Raw genomic sequence first — 19,487 nt, forward strand, 5'->3', positions numbered from 1 at the left:
CACTGAGTGCTGCCCGATTCCATGTTAAGCTCAATGACAAGGGACCTCATTTTTATAGCCGAGTCCGAACGGCGTTCCACATTGCAGTGAAACCACTTAGAGAAGCTTTGAAACACTCAGAAATGTCACCAGCATTACTGAGGTGGGATAATCCGGCTCTGAAAAACTTTTTGGTGTTCGGTCGAAGCAGGAATCGAACCCACGACCTTGTGTATGCAAGCCGGGCATGCTAATCATTGCACCACGGTGGCTCCCACATTTAGATATAACAGGTTGGCTGATAATTCCCCGGTCTAACAAAGAAAAACACATTTTTTTTTTTGTCAAAATTCGTTTTTATTATTCAACAAAGTTCCCTTCAATAGCGATACAACGATTATAACGACCTTCCAATTTTTTGATACCATTTTGGTAGTACTCCTTCGGTTTTGCCTCAAAATAGGCCTCAGTTTCGGCGATCACCTCTTCATTGCAGCCCTGCGAGCATCCTTTTGAGGTCTGAGAACAAGAAACAGTCGCTGGGGCCAGATCTGGGGAAGCAATTCGAAGCCAAATTCATGAATTTTTGCCATCGTTCTCAATGACTTGTGGCACGGTGCGTTGTCTTGGTGGAACAACACTTTTTTCTTCATATGGGGCGGTTTTGCCGCGATTTCGACCTTCAAACGCTCCGGAAAAACTCGGGTGTATTACGAGTTAACAGTTGCAAACACCGCTCAGAATCATCAACACGTTGTTGTTTTTTGTCAAATGTGAGCTCGCGCGGCACCCATTTTGCACAGAGCTTCCGCATATACAAATATTGATTAATGATATGACCAACACGTTCCTTTGATATTTTTAAGGCCTCTGCTATCTCGATCAACTTCATTTTACGGTCATTCAAAATCATTTTGTGGATTTTTTTTTGATGTTTTCGTCGGTAACCACCTCTCTCGGGCGTCTACTGGGTTCACCGTCCTCCGTGCTCATTTCACCACGCTTGAATTTAGCATACCAATCAATTATTGTTGATTTCCCTGGGGCAGAGTCCGGAAACTAATTATCAAGCCAAGTTTTTGCTTCCACCGTATTTTTTCCCTTCAGAAAACAGTATTTTATCAAAACACGAAATTCCTTTTTTCCATTTTTATACCCTTCACCACTACTGTGGTACAGGGTATAATAAGTTTGTGCATTTGTATGTAACGCCAAGAAATAATTGTCATAGACCCATCTTTTAGTATACCGATCGGCTTAGAATTAAATTCTGAGTCGATTTAGCGATGTCCGTCTGTCTGTCTGTCTGTCCGTCTGTCTGTATATGTAATTTTGTGCACAAAGTACAGGTCGCAGTTTAAGTCCGATCGTCCTCAAATTTGACATAACGTCTTTCTTCGGGTAGAAGACAATCGCTATTGATTTTGGAAAAAATCTATTTAGATTTAGATATAGCTGCCATATATAGTTATCACCGATTTGATCATATTTCACGTATTTATGAACCGACGTTCTTCAAATTTTGTACATCTGAATGTTTTATCAGTCCCGTAAAAATTGCAAAATATCAGCTAAATCGCTTCAGATTTATATATAGCTCCCATATATATCTTTCGTCCGATTTGGACTTAAATGGCCCCAAAAGCGAGAGTTTTGCCCTGATTTGCTTCAAATTTTGCACAACGAGTACGTTTGATAGTATCGTTAATTGTGCCAAATTTAGTTGAAATCGGTTCAGATTTAGATATAGCTCCCCTATATATCTTTCGTCCGATTTTGACTTATATGGCTTCAAAAGCCAGAGTTTTGCCCTGATTTGATTAAACTTTTGTACAAGGGGTACGTTTAATAGTATCGTTAATTGTGCCAAATTTAGTTGAAATCGGTTCAGATTTAGATATAGCTCCCATATATATCTTTCGACCGATTTGGACTTATATGGCCGCAAAAGCCAGAGTTTTGCCCTGATTTGCTTCAAATTTTGCACAACAAGTACGTTTAATAGTATCGTTAAGTGTGCTTAATTTGGTTAAAATCGGTTCCGATTTAGATATAGCTCCCATATATATATTTCTTCCGATTTGGATTTATATGGCCTCAAAAGCCAGAGTTTTGTCATGAGTTGCTTGAAATTTTGCACAAGAAGTACGTTTTATAGTATCGTTAATTGTGCAAAATTTAGTTGAAGTCGGTTCAGATTTAGATATAGCTCCCATATATATCATTCGCCCGATTTAGACTAATATGCCCACAGAGGCAAAAGTGCTACTCTGATTTACGTGAAATTTTGCAGAGGAAGTATAATTGAACTTGAAACTTTGCACAGGCAGTAGAATTAAGGTTCTGCATATGCGTGATTACTTTGGTTGAAATCGGTTCAGATTTTGATATAGCTCCCATATATATCTTTCGCCCGATTTTCCGTCATATGACCACAGAGGTCAAAGTTGTTACCCGATTTACGTGAAATTTTGCACAGGGAGTAGATTCAACATAGTAATTCTGCATGTGAAATTTGATTGCATTCGGTTCAGATTTCGATATAGATTCCATATATATGATTTAGGCAAAACTGGCCGAAATACCTACATTTTCCTTATCAAATCGCCACTGCTAAGTCGAAAACTTATCAAAATGACTCAAATTTTCCTACTACTCTATTACACATCTATCGACCGATAAATCATAAATACACCTTTGCGAAGTTGCCTCAAAATTGGTTCATATTAAAATGTTTCCTATATTTTTTTACTAACATTGTGTTCCACCTCAGCGCATTAACCGACTTAAATGTAAAATCTATAAGTATTGCAGAACTCTGTACAGATCTGCTCAGATATACAGAATATATGTGTATGGATTCATATAGCATCCAACAGATTGAACGGATATGATATGATATCGCAAATGTGGACTTACAAAGTGGTGAAGGGTATAATATAGTCGGCCCCGCCCGACTTTAGACTTTCCTTACTTGTTTTTACAATAACAAAAGTTGCTTCACAATAGACGCTCTATCTCACAAACTAATTGACTTACAGACGTCAAATTTTGACACGAATCATTTGAAGGTTTAATACTAGCGACGCCATCTATGTGTTAGACCGGGGACTTATCAACCAACCTGTTAACTCCCACATTTATGTATCGCCCGATTTTTCAACAATTTTACCCTAATAACCTTATTTTCGACAATAGTGGTCTCATTTATTTATCGATCTTACTCAAATTTAGCACAAGATAATCTTCTGTAATATCAACCAAACCTGCAAATTATCATCTAAATCGGTTCCGATTTATATATAGCTCCCATATATGCATCGCTCGATTTCCCCAAAATTTGGCAAATTTATTTATTAACCAATGTTACTCAAATTTCAAATTTTGATGTACTAGCCGATTGTATTTAGACTTACATGTAGCTTTTTCATAATAATACTGCCCAATATTTATATAATTGTATTTATTTCCCAGCGATTTACTCTTGTTTAATAACACACAAAAATATATTTTTTGTCTTCAATCTCGAAATCAATTGATCCAATTAATTTTTAATTCAAATGTCTTCAATCACAGAAATTATAGAATTAATAAAAAAAATATTGATCCAATTTAGACTTACATGTAGCTTTTGCATAATAATACTACCCAATATCTATAGAATTGTATTTATTACCGACACTAATTGAGCGATTTCCTCTTTTTTAATAACACACAAAAATATATTCTTTGTCTTCAATCACAAAATTAATTTATCCAATTAATTTTTAATTGAAATGTTTTCAATCACAGAAATTATAGAATTAGTAAAAAAATATTGATCCAATTAAAAAATTAATTGTTATTATTAATTTTTGTGATTGATTTTTGTTTCAATTAACAAATTTCTTGAATCAATTAAATTTTTAATTGAAAAATTTTTTTGAAACTCAATTAAGACTTTAATTGGAAAATTGTTCGTGAATTTTTTTCTGTGAAAGAGCTCAATATTTGTGGTATACTACATTACTTACTTGTTTTTGAGGGTAGTTGCCATCATTGTCAAATCGCAGAATGCGAAAAAAGGCCCCACTTCAAAACGAAGCACAATCCAATGAAGGAAATTTTGGGTTCTTTTTCGTTTAAAATAATAAGGTTTATTTTCATAATGCAAATGAGCCACAAAAATAAAATGAAGTTACTCCCTAAAAATATAAAAATTTTGTGTTGTTGGTCCTGTCCCGTCAAGGGCCAGTTTTTATACCCTCCACCATAGGATGGGGGTATATTAACTTTGTCATTCCGTTTGTAACGCATCGAAATATTGCTCTAAGACCCCATAAAGTATATATATTCTGGGTCGTGGTGAAATTCTGAGTCGATCTGAGCATGTCCGTCCGTCCGTCTGTTGAAATCACGCTAACTTCCGAACGAAACAAGCTATCGACTTGAAACTTGGCCCAAGTAGTTGTTATTGATGTAGGTCGGATAGTATTGCAAATGGGCCATATCGGTCCACTTTTACGTATAGCCCCCATATAAACGGACCCCCAAATTTGGTTTGCGATTGCTCTAAGAGAAACAAATTTCATCCGATCCGGCTGAAATTTTGTACATGGTGCCTCTAACACCCATGCAAAAATTGGTCCATATCGGCCCATAATTATATATAGCTCCCATATAAACCGATCCCCAGATTTGACCTCCGGAGCCTCTTAGAGGAGCAAACATCATCCGATCCGATTGAAATTTGGTACGTGGTGTTAGTATATTGGCTCTAACAACCATGCCAAAATTGTTCCATATCGGTCCAAAATTATATATAGCCCCCGATCCCCAGATTTGACCTCCGGAGCCTCTTAGAGGAGCAAAATTCATCCGATCCGGTAGAAATTTGGTACGTGGTGTTTGTATATGGTCTCTAACAACCATGCAAGAATTGCTCCATATCGGTCCATAATTATATATAGCCCCCATATAAATCGATCCCCAGATTTGTCCTCCGGAGCCTCTTGGAAGTGCAAATTTAATTCGATTCGGTTGAAATTTGGTATTTGCTGTTAGTATATGGTATCTAACAACCATGCAAAAATTGGTCCATATCGGTCCATAATTATGTATAGCCCCCATATAAATCGATCCCCAGATTTGACCTACGGAACCTCTTGGAGGAGCAAAATTCATCCGATTCGGTTGAAATTTGGTACATTGCGCTATTATATGGCCGCTAACAGCCACGCAAGAATTGGTCCATATCGGTCTATAGTTATATATTGCCAATGACCAATCACACAAAAATTTGTCCATATCGCCAAAAATAATCTACCAAAATTTTATTTCTATAGAAAATTTTGTAAAAATTTTATTATTATAGAAAATTTTTTCAAAATTTTATTTCTATAGAAAATTTTTTCAATATCTTATTTCTATAGAAAATGTTGTCAACATTTTATATCTATAGAAAATTTTGTCAAAATTTTATTTCTATAGAAAATTTAGTCAAAATTTTATTTCTATAGAAAATTATGTCCACATTTTATTTCTATAGAAAATTTTGTCGGACTGAATTATATACGTATTTAATCGGTCTTTTTTTTATTTTGTTTAATATATCCCCCGTATGGACTAACTTACAATTTAGAAGACGGTGTTAAGGTTTTTTTTAAGATACCTTGCCATCGGCAAGTGTTACCGCAACTCAAGTAATTCGATTGTGGATGACAGTCTTTAGTAGAAATTTCTACGCAATCCATGGTGGAGGGTACATAAGCTTCAGCCTGGCCGAGCTTACGGCCGTATATACTTGTTTATTAATGGTATGGTGAATCCCACCGAGGAAACTAACCCATACAATTTGTCAATCGCTCAAGGAAAACTCGGGTCGATTGGTCAAAAGAAATGCTCCAAAACTACCATCGCGGTATTGAATCGTGGATTTACGCGTATGAGACTGAAAGTAAACAGCGCGACACTATGGGTTTTTCAAAATTAGCCAACTCCAGCAAAAAATATATATGTGGTTTGTCCTTATTGATAGAAGAAATAATTTTGATTTTTCTTTTCTTTACAGTTCTGGGAAGTTATCTCTGATGAACATGGAATCGATCCCAATGGCATGTACTATGGCGAAAACGATATGCAATTGGAACGTATCAACGTCTATTATAACGAAGTCAATAACAATAAGTATGTGCCACGCGCTGTGTTGATTGATTTGGAGCCAGGCACCATGGACTCTGTCCGTCAAGCCCCTTATGGCAATTTGTTTAGGCCAGATAATTTTGTCTATGGCCAATCAGGAGCTGGTAAGTTAATGTTTTTCTTAACTAGTGTAGATCTAGATGTAGTCGGCTACTTTAAACGTTAGCTCTTTTAAACATTTTTGGTAACCATCGTCTGGATTCGATCCTGATTTTACGCACCATTACCTTTTTGTTTCTATTGCTACCAATGCATTTGCATTTCGATCGTTCCTGGTCCCGTTATGGATTCGTTCCAGTTCAGTTGTCTTCATTACAATACGATCCGGTACAATGACAATGCTTCGATCCGTTATCGGAAAAATTTAGATTTCGATCAAAAGTTCTCGATATCGAATGCCGCGATTAGCCCCCAGATAACAAGCTGTGACCTCAAAGAGGGAAGTTCCTCATGTTGAGGGTTGCGTCAGAGTCTTGTAATTGATGAAATCCCCTCTCATAGTGAGGAAAGGCCATATCCCACAACCGTAGAAGGCTTCGGCCAATGTAAGAGGATGGGATAGAAAATTCCCGACAGTATGCATTCTATTGGTACAGGGTCGACAGAACATGGGATTGGACTCGTAAAAATGGGCGGTCTTTCACAGAAAGGAGGATAGAAATGAAACCCCTCTTGTGTTGGGCCTGGGTCTCCCTGCCTATCCAGAGGATGCTGATAAGGAATGTGGTAATGCCGAAACAGCTGTCCTTCCAACCGTCTTGGAGTCTACAGAGCTTTGCCCAAATAAATACTTTACAAGCATACTTTTCCTCCGTTGGTTAAGCTACGCTTATGGTTTAGTCAATGCATGGTTTTAAGCTGAAATCAAAAACAACAATATTGACTGAAGAATAAACCAACAATAACAAACAAAACGAAATAAAATTTTGACAAATTTTTCTATAGAAATGAAATTTTAACAAAATTTTCTATAGAGATAAAATTTTGACAAAATTTTCTACAAAAAAAAATCTATAGAAATTTTCTATAGAAAAAGAATTTTGACAAAATTTTCTATAGAAATGAAATTTTGACAACATTTTCTATAGAGATAAAATTTTGACAAAATTTTCTATAGAAATAAAATTTTGACAAAATTTTCTACAGACAAAATTTTCTATAGAAATAAAATTTTGACAAATTTTTCTATAGAAATAAAATTTTGACAAAATTTTCTATAGAAAAAGAATTTTGACAAAATTTTTTATAGAAATAACATTTTGACAAAATTTTCTGTAGAGATAAAATTTTGACGAAATTTCCTATAGAAAAAAAATCTGACAAAATTTTCTATAGAAATAAAATTTTGACAAAATTTCCTATAGAAATAACACTTTGACAAAATTTTCTATAGAAATACAATTTTGACAACTTTTTTTAAAGAAATAAAATTTTGACAACTTTTCTATTAAAATAAAATTTTGACAAATTTTTCTATAGAAATAAAATTTTGACAAAATTCTCTGTAGAGATAAAATTTTGACAAAATTTTCTATAGAGATAAACTTTTTAAAAAAATTTCTATAGAAATAAAATTTTGAAAATTTGTTTCTTTTTGTTTCTTGGTGTTTTATTCGATCTTTTTCTTTTTAATAAATGTCAATAGTTTTATTAAGCTTGAGATCTTAGTTTCCTTTATTTATTTTTAATCCATCATTCATAATATTTCGCAATTATCAAGAAGCAATTCAATAATAATTGCGAAATAGTAGGAATGATGAATTAAAAATAAATAAAGGAAACTAAGATCTCAAGCTTAATAAAACTATTGACATTTATTGAACATTTTTTTTTTCTATAAAAAAAGTTTAACAAAATCTAACAAAGTTAAAAAAAATTGACACCATTTTTTTTAAAGAAATAAAATTTTGATAACATTTTCTATAGAAATAAAAAGTTGACTAAATTTTCTATATATTTTTTGTTTGGTAGAATTTTCTCCAAATTTTGGTAGATAATTTTTGGCTCGAGCGGAAACTATGATTAGAATACAAAACATGGTTCACAAATACTCGTGCTGGAATATGCCGGAATAAGACAAACGAACTGGTTATAAGAGCTAGGACACATAGGGAAGTGAACTTTGAGAATCCAATAGCGGGCCAAGTTGTATGAATCAACACGGAAGACACATAAAGCGATTTGAACCAATGCAACGGTAGGAGGGGCGATGAAAACATCAATCAGGGAGAGTAGGACGACAGTTAGGAGGACCTTGGAAATAATTACCCAGCATCTAGAATTGAGAGCACATCTGTGCTGAATGGGAGCAGCAGAGGATGGTGCAAGTAGGGCGTGTTTTGAGGATAATTAGACCCTGGAACCCTACCTTTATCACTGCCCTGCCTTCAATAGGCAAAGGTTTTAACCATATCGGTGAAGGACTGTTCCAGGGCTGGAAACAAATTAAGGAATTTTTCAGAGACACAGAGTTCCTGGAATAAAAGAAGGATATGACGGAATGTTAGAGCGCACAACAACTGACGTTGATATATAACAAACGACATGAGACAGGGCACCCTGAATCCTCTTTTCTTTAGCCTTATATAAATAAATGATCATGGATTCCATTTGTTTTTACAGGTAACAACTGGGCCAAGGGTCATTACACTGAAGGCGCCGAATTGATTGAATCTGTACTCGATGTCGTACGCAAGGAATCTGAAGGCTGTGATTGCCTTCAAGGTTTCCAATTGGCTCACTCGTTGGGCGGTGGTACCGGTTCCGGTATGGGTACCTTGTTGATCTCGAAAATTCGTGAAGAATATCCTGATCGAATTATGAATACATTCTCTGTTGTACCTTCCCCGAAGGTAAGTATCTCGTTTTTTTTTACATTTTATTTGCTCTAAATTGATAGGCTTAATCATTGCGCTCAATGTTAGCATTACACTAATATACTAACTCGACGTAGACATTTTGATAATTACAAACCCAATTATATTTGTAAAAAAAACTTAAATAGAATTGTGTTAAAAACAAATGAGTTAGCGATAGGAGAGAAAATGTTCAATGATTATCTTTAAATAGTAAATAGGTAGGGTATGTGCAGTAAACGTGACGATCTGTACACGCTCATAATTAGGTTAGGTTAGGTTAGGTTAGGTTATGTGGCAGCCCGATGTATCAGGCTCACTTAGACTATTCAGTCCATTGTGATACCACATTGGTGAACTTCTCTCTTATCACTGAGTGCTGCCCGATTCCATGTTAAGCTCAATGACAAGGGATCTCCTTTTTATAGCCGAGTCCGAACGGCGTTCCACATTACAGTGAAACCACTTAGAGAAGCTTTGAAACCCTCACAAATGTCACCAGCATTACTGAGGTGGGATAATCCACCGTTGAAAAACTTGTTGGTGTTCGGTCGAAGCAGGAATCGCACCCACGACCTTGTGTACGTAAGGCGGGCATGCAAACCATTGCACCACGGTGGCTACCACTGGGGCTTGGATTCGGTCAAATCTATCCTTCACTTTTCGGCTCATTTGTGGTGATGTAACAGTTTCGGCCACCCTTTGTACGCGATGCAATGTTGTCAGTATCACGGAGGGTACAAAAAGATTTACTATACCATCCACTAGGAGGAGGGATCTGCTAATTTGTCATTTCACGTGTAACACATCGAAATATTGGCCTCAGACCCCATAAAGTGTATATATTCTGGTTGGGAGCCACCGTGGTGCAATGGTTAGCATGTCCATAGCCATTCAAAATTATTTATAGACTCCTCTATATAAATCGACCAAGAAGTAAAGACACATACATATGTATTTAATTCTGCCTTTTTATACCCTCCACCATAGATGGGGGGGGGGGGGGGGTGTATTAACTTTGTCATTCCGTTTGTAACACATCGAAATATTGCTCTAAGACCCCATAAAGTATATATATTCTGGGTCGTGGTGAAATTCTGAGTCGATCTTAGCATGTCCGTCCGTCTGTTGAAATCACGCTAACTTCCGAACGAAACAAACTATCGACTTGAAACCTGGCACAAGTAGTTGCTATTGATGTAGGTCGGATCCACTTTTACGTATAGCCCCCATATAAACCGATCCCCAGATTTGGATTGCGGAGACTCTAAGAGAAGCATATTTCATCCGAGCCGGCTGAAATTTGGTACATGGTGTTGGTATATGGTCTCTAACATCCATGCAAAAATTGGTCCACATCGGTCCATAATTATATATAGCCCCCATATAAACCGATCCCCATATTTGGCTTGCGGAGCCTCTAAGAGAAGGATATTTCATCCGATCTGGCTGAAATTTGGTACATGCAAAAATTGGTCCACATCAGTCCATAATTATATATAGCCCCCATATAAACCGATCCCCAGATTTGGATTGCGGAGACTTTAAGAGAAGCATATTTCATCCGATCCGGCTGAAATTTGGTACATGGTGTTGCTATATGGTCTCTAACATCCATGCAAAAATTGGTCCACATCGGTCCATAATTATATATAGCCCCCATATAAACCGATCCCCATATTTGGTTTCCGGAGCCTCAAAGAGAAGCAAATTTCATCCGATCCCGCTGAAATTTGGTACATGGTGTTGGTATAAGGTATCTAACAACCATGCAAAAATTGGTCCACATCGGGCCATAATTATATATAGCCTCCATATAAACCGATCCCCAGATTTGGCTTGCGGAGCCTCTTGTAGGAGCAAAATTCATCCGATCCGGTTCAAATTTGGAACCCGGTGTTAGTATATGGCCGCTAACAACCATACCAAAATTGGTCCATATTGGTCTATAGTTATATACAGCCGATCCCCAATCACACAAAAAGTGGTCCATATCGGTTCATAATCATGGTAGCCACTCGAGCCAAAAATAATCTACCAACATTTTATTTCTATAGAAAATTTTGTCAAAATGTTATTCCTATAGAAAATTTTGTCAACATTTTATTTCTATAGAAAATTTTGTGAAAATTTTATTTCTATAGAAAATTTTGTCAAACTGAATTATATACGTATTTAATCGGTCTTTTTTAATTTAATATATACCACGTATGGACTTACTTACAATTTAGAAGACGGTGTTAGGAGGTTTTAAGATACCTTGCCATCGGCAAGCTTTACCGCAACCCAAGTAATTCGATTGTGGATGGCAGTGTTTAGAAGAAGTTTCTACGCAATCCACGTTGGAGGATACATAAGCTTCGGCCTGGCCGAATATACTTGTATATGTAACATATGGATTAACATACAATTTAGAAGACAGTGTAAAGAAGGTTTAATCTATAATGCCAACGGTAACCGTTACCACAACCCAAGTAATTCGATTGTTGATGAAAGTGTTTAGTAGAACTTTCTACGCAATCCATGGTACAGGGTACATAAGCTTTAATTTAGGCGGAAATGTAGTATCTGAGTATAACCTCCATAGACATAAATAGCCTAGCTCTGTGGTAGCCTAGCTCTGCTCCCTTTGTCAATTTCAGGTATTACACCATCCTAATATTACTGACATTAAGCCCTAGGTATAAACTCATTGCTCTCATTGTAGATATTTACTTTTTTTCGCTATGCAAAACGAACATTTTTCCAAAGTGTATCAAATGAATTTTACAATCGATAACATAAAAGCTTTGATGGGGAATTTATTACTGACACATTTTGTGTGCGTTTGTGTTTTTTCTTTTGCTTCATAGAAATGACATTTTGCAGATAGGAGTTTTTTGCATGAAATTTATTTTCGTTTTTGTTTATTTGAAAATACAATTACTGCCACTTTCGATGTGGAAGCTGACAATCAATTAATCGGTAATTGAATAAAAATTGAAAATTATAATTAAATTGGAATTGATGCATTGTTCACTGGACGTGTGTGACAAATTAAATGAACCACAAAAGAAAACAGCATCCCCGAAGTATGTAAGTAACTTTGATGGAAGGAGTAAAATAACTAATTTTACACGGACGAGTGGCGAGTACTTGTGGACACACAATAGAAACATCTGGTTTAAAGGTATAAAATAAAGCTAATTCAAAGTTTTATTTAAATTTTACAGTGCAACGACGTAAAAGATATTTATCATAATATATAAATTAAATAAATTATTATAAAACAAGTATATAAAGCAGTAAATTCGGCCGGGCCGAATTTTAAATACCCACCACCCTGAATCAAGTATAATAGTTTACTATGAAAACTCTTCGTCGTAGTGGGTTACTTGATAATATATAGAATTGTAGGCGGTTTGATGACAAATCTTCTCCCAAACGAGCCAGCTCCCGAAGACAAACTTTAAAGATTCTACCTATGAAGACCAGATAAGATTCTGGATTTATGAGAACCAATTTTGTTTGAGTTTTAGAGAAAATATAAACATATCGTGTATATGTTGAAATTACGCCTTGATTTAAAATCTTAAATCTGTAGATTTTTCCGCATTTATTTAAATACGATGAGTAAAATCTGGAACTTTTACTTTCAGTTTGAAGCAATTTTCATGATCAGTGCGACTGCTATACCCTGAAAGAAGTGTTTTCTTTTTTGAGAAACGTAATTTTAGACAAGCAACGTTTTCTTTTGACACAAATTTTAGAGACAATCTTTGAATAAACAAAAACACTTTATAAGAAAAAGAAATTTTGTTTGTCTAAAATTTTATTATAGATTACAAATTTCCAGCAAATCGGATAAAAACTACGGATTCTAGAAGCCCAAGAATAAAGCCGGGAGATCGGTGTATATGGGGGCTATACCAAAACATGGACCGATAGGCACCATTTGCTACTCACATATTTGTGATCTTAAAATACCTCCAGATTTTCAATTTCAAACAAATCGGCCAGAAAATATAGTCTCTAGACGCCCAAGAAGTAAAAATCGAGAGATCAGTCTATATGGGGGTTATACCAAAGAATGAACCGACATACCTCAATTTCGGCACTCTTATTTGTGGTCTAAAAATACCTCTAGATTTCGAATTTCAAGCAAATCATGTAATAAATACAGTTTATTGTAGCTCAAGAATTTCAGGCAAATCGGATGGTAAATATAGTTTCTAGAAGCCCTAAAAGCAAAATCGGGATATCGGTCTATATGGGGGCTATACCAAAACATGGACCGATGAGCACCATTTTCGGCACACCTTTTTATGGTCCTCAAATACCTCTATATTTCCAATTTCAGACAAATTGGATAAAAACTACGGTTTTTATAGGCCCAAGCCTCCAAATCGGGTGGTTGGTTTATATGGGGGCTATATCAAAACATGGACCGATGCGGACCATTTTCGACAAACCTCTTTTTGGTCCCAAAATACCTTTAGATTTTCAATTTCATACAAATCGGATAGAAAATACTGTTTCTAGACGCGTAAGAAGCAAAATCGGGTGATCGGTCTATATGGGGGCTGTACCAAAACATGGACCGATATGGACCATTTTCGACACACCTTTTTATAGTCCCGCAATACCTCTAGATTTCCAATTTCAGGCAAATCGGATGGTAAATATAATTTCTAGACGCCCAAGAAGCAAAATCGGGAGATCGGTCTCTATGGGGGCTATATCAAAACATGGACCGATACGAACGATTTTCCACACACCTCCTTATGGTCCTAAAATACCTGTAGATTTTCAATTTCAGACAAATCGGATAGAAAATACTGTTTCTAGACGCCTAAGAAGCAAAATCGGGAGATCGGTCTATATGGGGGCTATACTAAAACATGGACCGATACGGACCTTTTTCGACACACCTCTTTATTGTCCCAAAATACCACTAGATTTTTAATTTCAGGCAAATCTGATAAAAACTACGGTTTTTATAGGCCCAAGACCCCAAATCGGGAGGTCGGTTTATATGGGGACTATATCAAAACCTGGACCGATATAGCCCATCTTCGAACTTGACCTGCCTGCAAACAAAAAACTAATCTGTGCCAAATTTCGGGACGATAGCGCCATTATTGAAGGCTGTAGCGTGATTACAACAGACAGACAGACGGACAGACGGACATGCTTATATCGTCTTAGAATTTCTCCCTGATTAAGAATATATATACTTTATATAGTCGGAAATCGATATTTCGATGTGTTACAAACGGAATGACAAACTTATTATACCCCCGTCCATTTTATGGTGGTGGGTATAAAAAACATAAATTATCCATCTTTGCTCGTATAGGAAATTTTCTATACCCTGCGCCACGCTGTGGAACAGGGTATTATAAGTTAGTACATATGTTTGTAACACCCAAAAGGAGACGATATGATTACATGGTGTCTTTGGCAATAATGCTCAGAGCCAGCTCCTGAGTCGATATAGCCATGTCCGTCTGTCTCTGGCCACATATTTGTGGCCAATTCCTAGGTGGAAATGTGACGGCATGCAAATGGCGTTGGAAACCTCATATTTCTAAAAGGAAATATACACAAAATGGATAATTGAAATATTCTGATGCATAATTGGCGGAATCTGCCCATAAAATTGGTCTGGAAAGTTGATATGTATTTGTCCAAATAATGACCCCAAACATTCGTCCCATATTGTTAAAGAATACTTATTGGCACGGTGCGTTGTCTTGGTGGAACAACACTTTTTATACCCACCACCATAGAATGGTGAATGGGGTATAATAAGTTTGTCATTCCGTTTGTAACACATCGAAATATCGATTTCCGACTATATAAAGCATATATATTCTTGATCAGGGAGAAATTCTAAGACGATATAACGATGTCCGTGTGTCCGTCTGTCTGTCTGTTGTAATCACGCTACAGTCTTCAATAATGAAGCAATCGTGCTGAAATTTTGCACAAACTCGTCTTTTGTCTGCAGGCAGGTCAAGTTCGAAGATGGGCTATATCGGTCCAGGTTTTGATATAGTCCCCATATAAACCGATTTGGGGTCTTGGGCTTAAAGAAACCGTAGTTTTTATCCAATTTGTCTGAAATTGGAAATCTAGAGGTATTTTAGGACCATAAAGAGGTGTGCCGAAAATGGTGAGTATCGGTCCATATTTTGGTATAGCCCCCATATAGACCGATTTCCCGATTTTACTTCTTGGGCTTCTAGAATCCGAAGTTTTTATCCTATTTGCCTGAAATTGGAAATCTAGAGGTATTTTCGGGTCATAAAGAGGTTTGCCGAAAACGGTGAGTATCGGTCCATATTATAGTATAGCCCCCATAAGAACGATCTCCCGATTTAACTCCTTGGGTTTCTAGAAACCGTCGTTTTTATCTGATTTGCCTGAAATTGTAAATATTCTGGTATTTTATGCTCACAAAAACGTGTATCGGATTAAGTTTTTATCGGTCCATTTGGTAATGCCTCCATATAGACCGACTGCACTTCTTGAGGGTGTAGAAGGCGCACTGATCATGAAAATTGCTTGAAACTCAATGTAAACTTTCCAGATTTTACTTCTACAGATCTAAGATTTCAAATCAAGACGTTATTTTATAAGCTTCTTGCACACTTACAAGAGATGTTAATGGTTCCTCGAAAACGCAAACAAAAATGGTTCTTATAAATCCAGAATGTGATATAGTCCTCATAGGTGAAATCTTTAAATTTATCAAGCCCTCCTGAAATTTCAAAGGAAACCCTAATATTTGGTTCATGGTGGTGGGTATTTAAGATTCGGCCCGGCCGAACTTAGTGCTGTATATACTTGTTTCTTCTTCATATGGGGCCGCTTCGGAGACGGTTCACCGGTCGCTGTCCACTCAGCCGACTCTCGATTGGACTCAGGAGTGTAGTAATGGAGCCATGTTGCATCCATTTTCACATATCGACGGAAAAACTCGGGTGTATTACGAGTTAACAGCTGCCAACACCGCACAGAATCATCAACACGTTGTTGTTTTTGGTCAAATGTGAGCTCCCGCGGCACCCATTTTGCACAGAGCTTCCGCATATCCAAATATTGATGAATGATATGACCAACACGTTCCATTGATATCTTTAAGGCATCTGCTATCTCGATCAACTTCATTTTACGGTCATTCAAAATCATTTTGTGGATTTTTTTGATGTTTTCGTCGGTAACCACCTCTTTCGGGCGTCCACTGCGTTCACCGTCCTCCGTGCTCATTTCACCACGCTTGAATTTTGCATACCAATCAATTATTGTTGATTTCCCTGGGGAAGAGTCCGGAAACTCATTATCAAGCCAAGTTTTTGCTTCCACCGTATTTTTTCCCTTCAGAAAACAGTATTTTATCAAAACACGAAATTCCTTTTTTCATTTTTTTTCACAATAACAAAAGTTGCTTCAAAAAAGACGCTCTATCTCACAAACTAATTGACTTACAGACGTCAAATTTTGACACGAATCATTTGAAGGTTGGTACTATATAAAAATAATATGCATTTAATACTAGCGACGCCATCTATGTGTCAGACCGGGGACTTATCAGCCAACCTGTTAAGATTCGGCCTGGCCGAACTTACGGCCGTATATACTTGTTTTTTTTTTATTATTTTTTTTTTTTGTTTCACTTCGGGTTCGATTAGGAGCCCACATTGAAACAGATTTCTAAGAGTTTGTCCGAGACTGGTTCATGAGGACCTGTTTATGGGGAGCTCCTGCTAAGTTTGTCCCAGGACGTGTCCTTTGGGATGAGTCCAAGACGCGTCCTAAGATGTAAATTTACCCCGTCAATGATAAACCGATGTCCGGTCCCTTCCATACGTTTTGACCAGAACTGGGACTGGTCCATACACACCAGGGACTAGTCCTGTACCGGTTCTGTGGTTGATCCATTTCCCGTAGGGGATTTAGTTATAGCACCCATATATATCTTTCGCCCGATATGCACTTATATGGCCCCAGAAGCCAGATTTTTACCCTGATTTACTTGAAAGTGTGCACAAGAAGAACAATTAGTACTATAGTCAAGTGTGCCAAATTTGATTGAAATCGGTTCAGATTTAGATATAGCTCCCACATATAGCTTTCGCCCGATTTACACTCATATGACCACAGAGGCCAATTTTTTACTCCGATTTAGTTGAAATTTTGCACAGGGGGTAATATTAACATTGTAACCATGGGTGCAAAATTTTATTGAAATTGGTTCAGATTTAGATATAGCTCCCATATATTTTCTGATTTCGACAAAAATGGTCAAAATACCAACATTTTCTTTGTAAAATCGCCACTGCTTAGTCAAAACTTGTTAAAATGACTCCAATTTTCCTATACTGCTAATACATATCTATCGACCGATAAATCATAAATACACTTTTGTGACGTTGCCTCAGAATTGGTTCAAATTTAAATGCTTCCCATATTTTTTTACTAACATTGTGTTCCACCCCAGGGTATTAACCGACTTAAATTTTAAGTCAATAGATCTTCTAAGAAGTCTTAAATATATTGTCCACTAAGAAGCCTTAAATATATAGTCGGTTCAGATTTGAATGCACGTATATAGGAACATAAACCTTTATATATAGCACCCAACACATTTGAAGAATTTCACATGGTATCGAAAATGTAGATCCACAAAGTGGTGCAGGGTATAATATAGTCGGCCCTGCCCGACTTTAGACTTTTCTTACTTGTTTTTATTTATTTTTAGTGTACAAGTTTTTGTTTTTTTTTTTTTGCTTAGTGAAATTAACTTATGTTTGTATTTGTTATTTATTTCCCTAAACAGAAAAACAAAATCAATTTGAAATCAATTTATTTCACATTGATTGGTGTAAAAATTTTTTTTCTGACTGTATGCACTAACTTGTAATCTCACTTTCCACAGAGCGGTAGTTAAAATCGTTGAAACTTTTAACAGCACCGTGCAATTTATCTATTCTGATCATACGAAATCACAATAGATATCTCATTAAAAGCACGGGAATTAATTAGTATCCCTCCTGGAGGCCATATGCAACACAGTGTAATGACAGACATTTCAATCAATTAGCAATGCCACATAAACTCCTCCATAACTAAAGCTCATCATTTAAACAATTCCTGTGCAGATATTAATGTAAATATGTGTTGCTATCTTTTTTTCATATTAATTATTAACACCATGTATTACAAAATTGGCTGACAAAAGCCTGTCTGCGATTATAGTTCGTAAATAGAGTTCGTTGCTGCATATGGGATTGGTCGCTAGTAATTGCATTTACAATAATAATCATATTGATGGATATAATTAAATTAATTTACAGTCGAAGCTGGATTTTACGAACAATATATTTTGGCAGGCCCTCAAGTCAGAGAGCTACTGTGATGCAATAGTTGGCATATCTGCCTTGCATAAATAGAATGACGGGTTCAATGCCAGTTTCAGCCGAACACTAAACACCAAAATTTTTAACAGAAATTCTGGTGACATTTCCAAGTGTTTCGAAGCCTTTCGCCCTCGGCTATAAAAAGACCGTCCCTATTGATTGAGGGCAGAACTGAGTGACAAAAGAGAAGTTTGTCGTTCGTTAAATTGGATTTTCACCAATAGGGATATTCGTTAAACCGAACTTCGACTGTACTTGTATACAAATATTTTGAAATATCTTTAGATTTATGTGACTTTCCATTTTAAGTGGCTGCTAATTCCGTACCAGTTTTAACAAGGCTTAAAATATTTAATATTAATTTTCAAAATGGATTTTTTTTATGTGTATGCTAGAAGTGCGTGAATATGTTCATACACTACGTGTGAATAGTGAATTTCAATAGTCTTAATTTGTGGTTTAAACATATTTCAAACACACGCATAACTATTGATCAATTGAATTGAGTGTACGTATATATGTGTGTGTGTGTTAGTATTTTGTAGCAATTATTATTTACCACCTTGAGGCCTGAGTGTCATTAATGTTCAATTAAATATTAATAATGCAATTAAATGCTCATTAAATAGTACAAATGCCTTAAGACAAATAAAACACAAAATGACTCTTCCATTTGTAAACTAAGTTAAAGCCTAATTTCAATAATTATGACATTTTGTTGTAATCGAATATATAGCAATAAAATAAATAAAAATAAATCGAAATCTGCACATGGTGGACCAAATTTCAAACGGATCGGATGAAATTTGTTCATCCATGAGGCTCTGAAAGTCAAATTCTTGAGAATCGGTTTGAATATGGGTGCTATATATAATATGGAGTCTATACGAGTATATAATTGTGGATATTTTTCATGATTGTAAGAGGGCGTAGACTAACATAGCATACCAAATTTCAACCGGATTGGATTAACTTTACTCCTCCGAAAAGTTGCGGAATGTGGAGACCGGTTAATATGGGGCCTATGTATAATCCTGGATCGGTATGAACCAAATTTGGATTATTGTTA

At 36.2% G+C, this 19,487-nt stretch overlaps 1 protein-coding gene across 2 annotated transcripts in view; it reads left to right on the forward strand.

Moving 5' to 3' along the window:
• Positions 1–19,487, forward strand: part of betaTub97EF (beta-Tubulin at 97EF) — a 352,917-nt gene that overhangs the window by 193,784 nt on the left and 139,646 nt on the right. For both annotated transcript variants that reach the window (XM_075291628.1, XM_075291627.1), the window contains exons 2-3: positions 6,029–6,263; positions 8,782–9,011. In XM_075291628.1, the coding sequence (XP_075147743.1) occupies positions 6,029–6,263; positions 8,782–9,011 (465 nt within the window). The remainder of the gene's footprint in view (positions 1–6,028; positions 6,264–8,781; positions 9,012–19,487) is intronic.

This window comes from Haematobia irritans, chromosome 1 (assembly GCF_050003625.1).
Source record: "Haematobia irritans isolate KBUSLIRL chromosome 1, ASM5000362v1, whole genome shotgun sequence".
Taxonomy (NCBI): Eukaryota; Metazoa; Arthropoda; class Insecta; order Diptera; family Muscidae; genus Haematobia; species Haematobia irritans.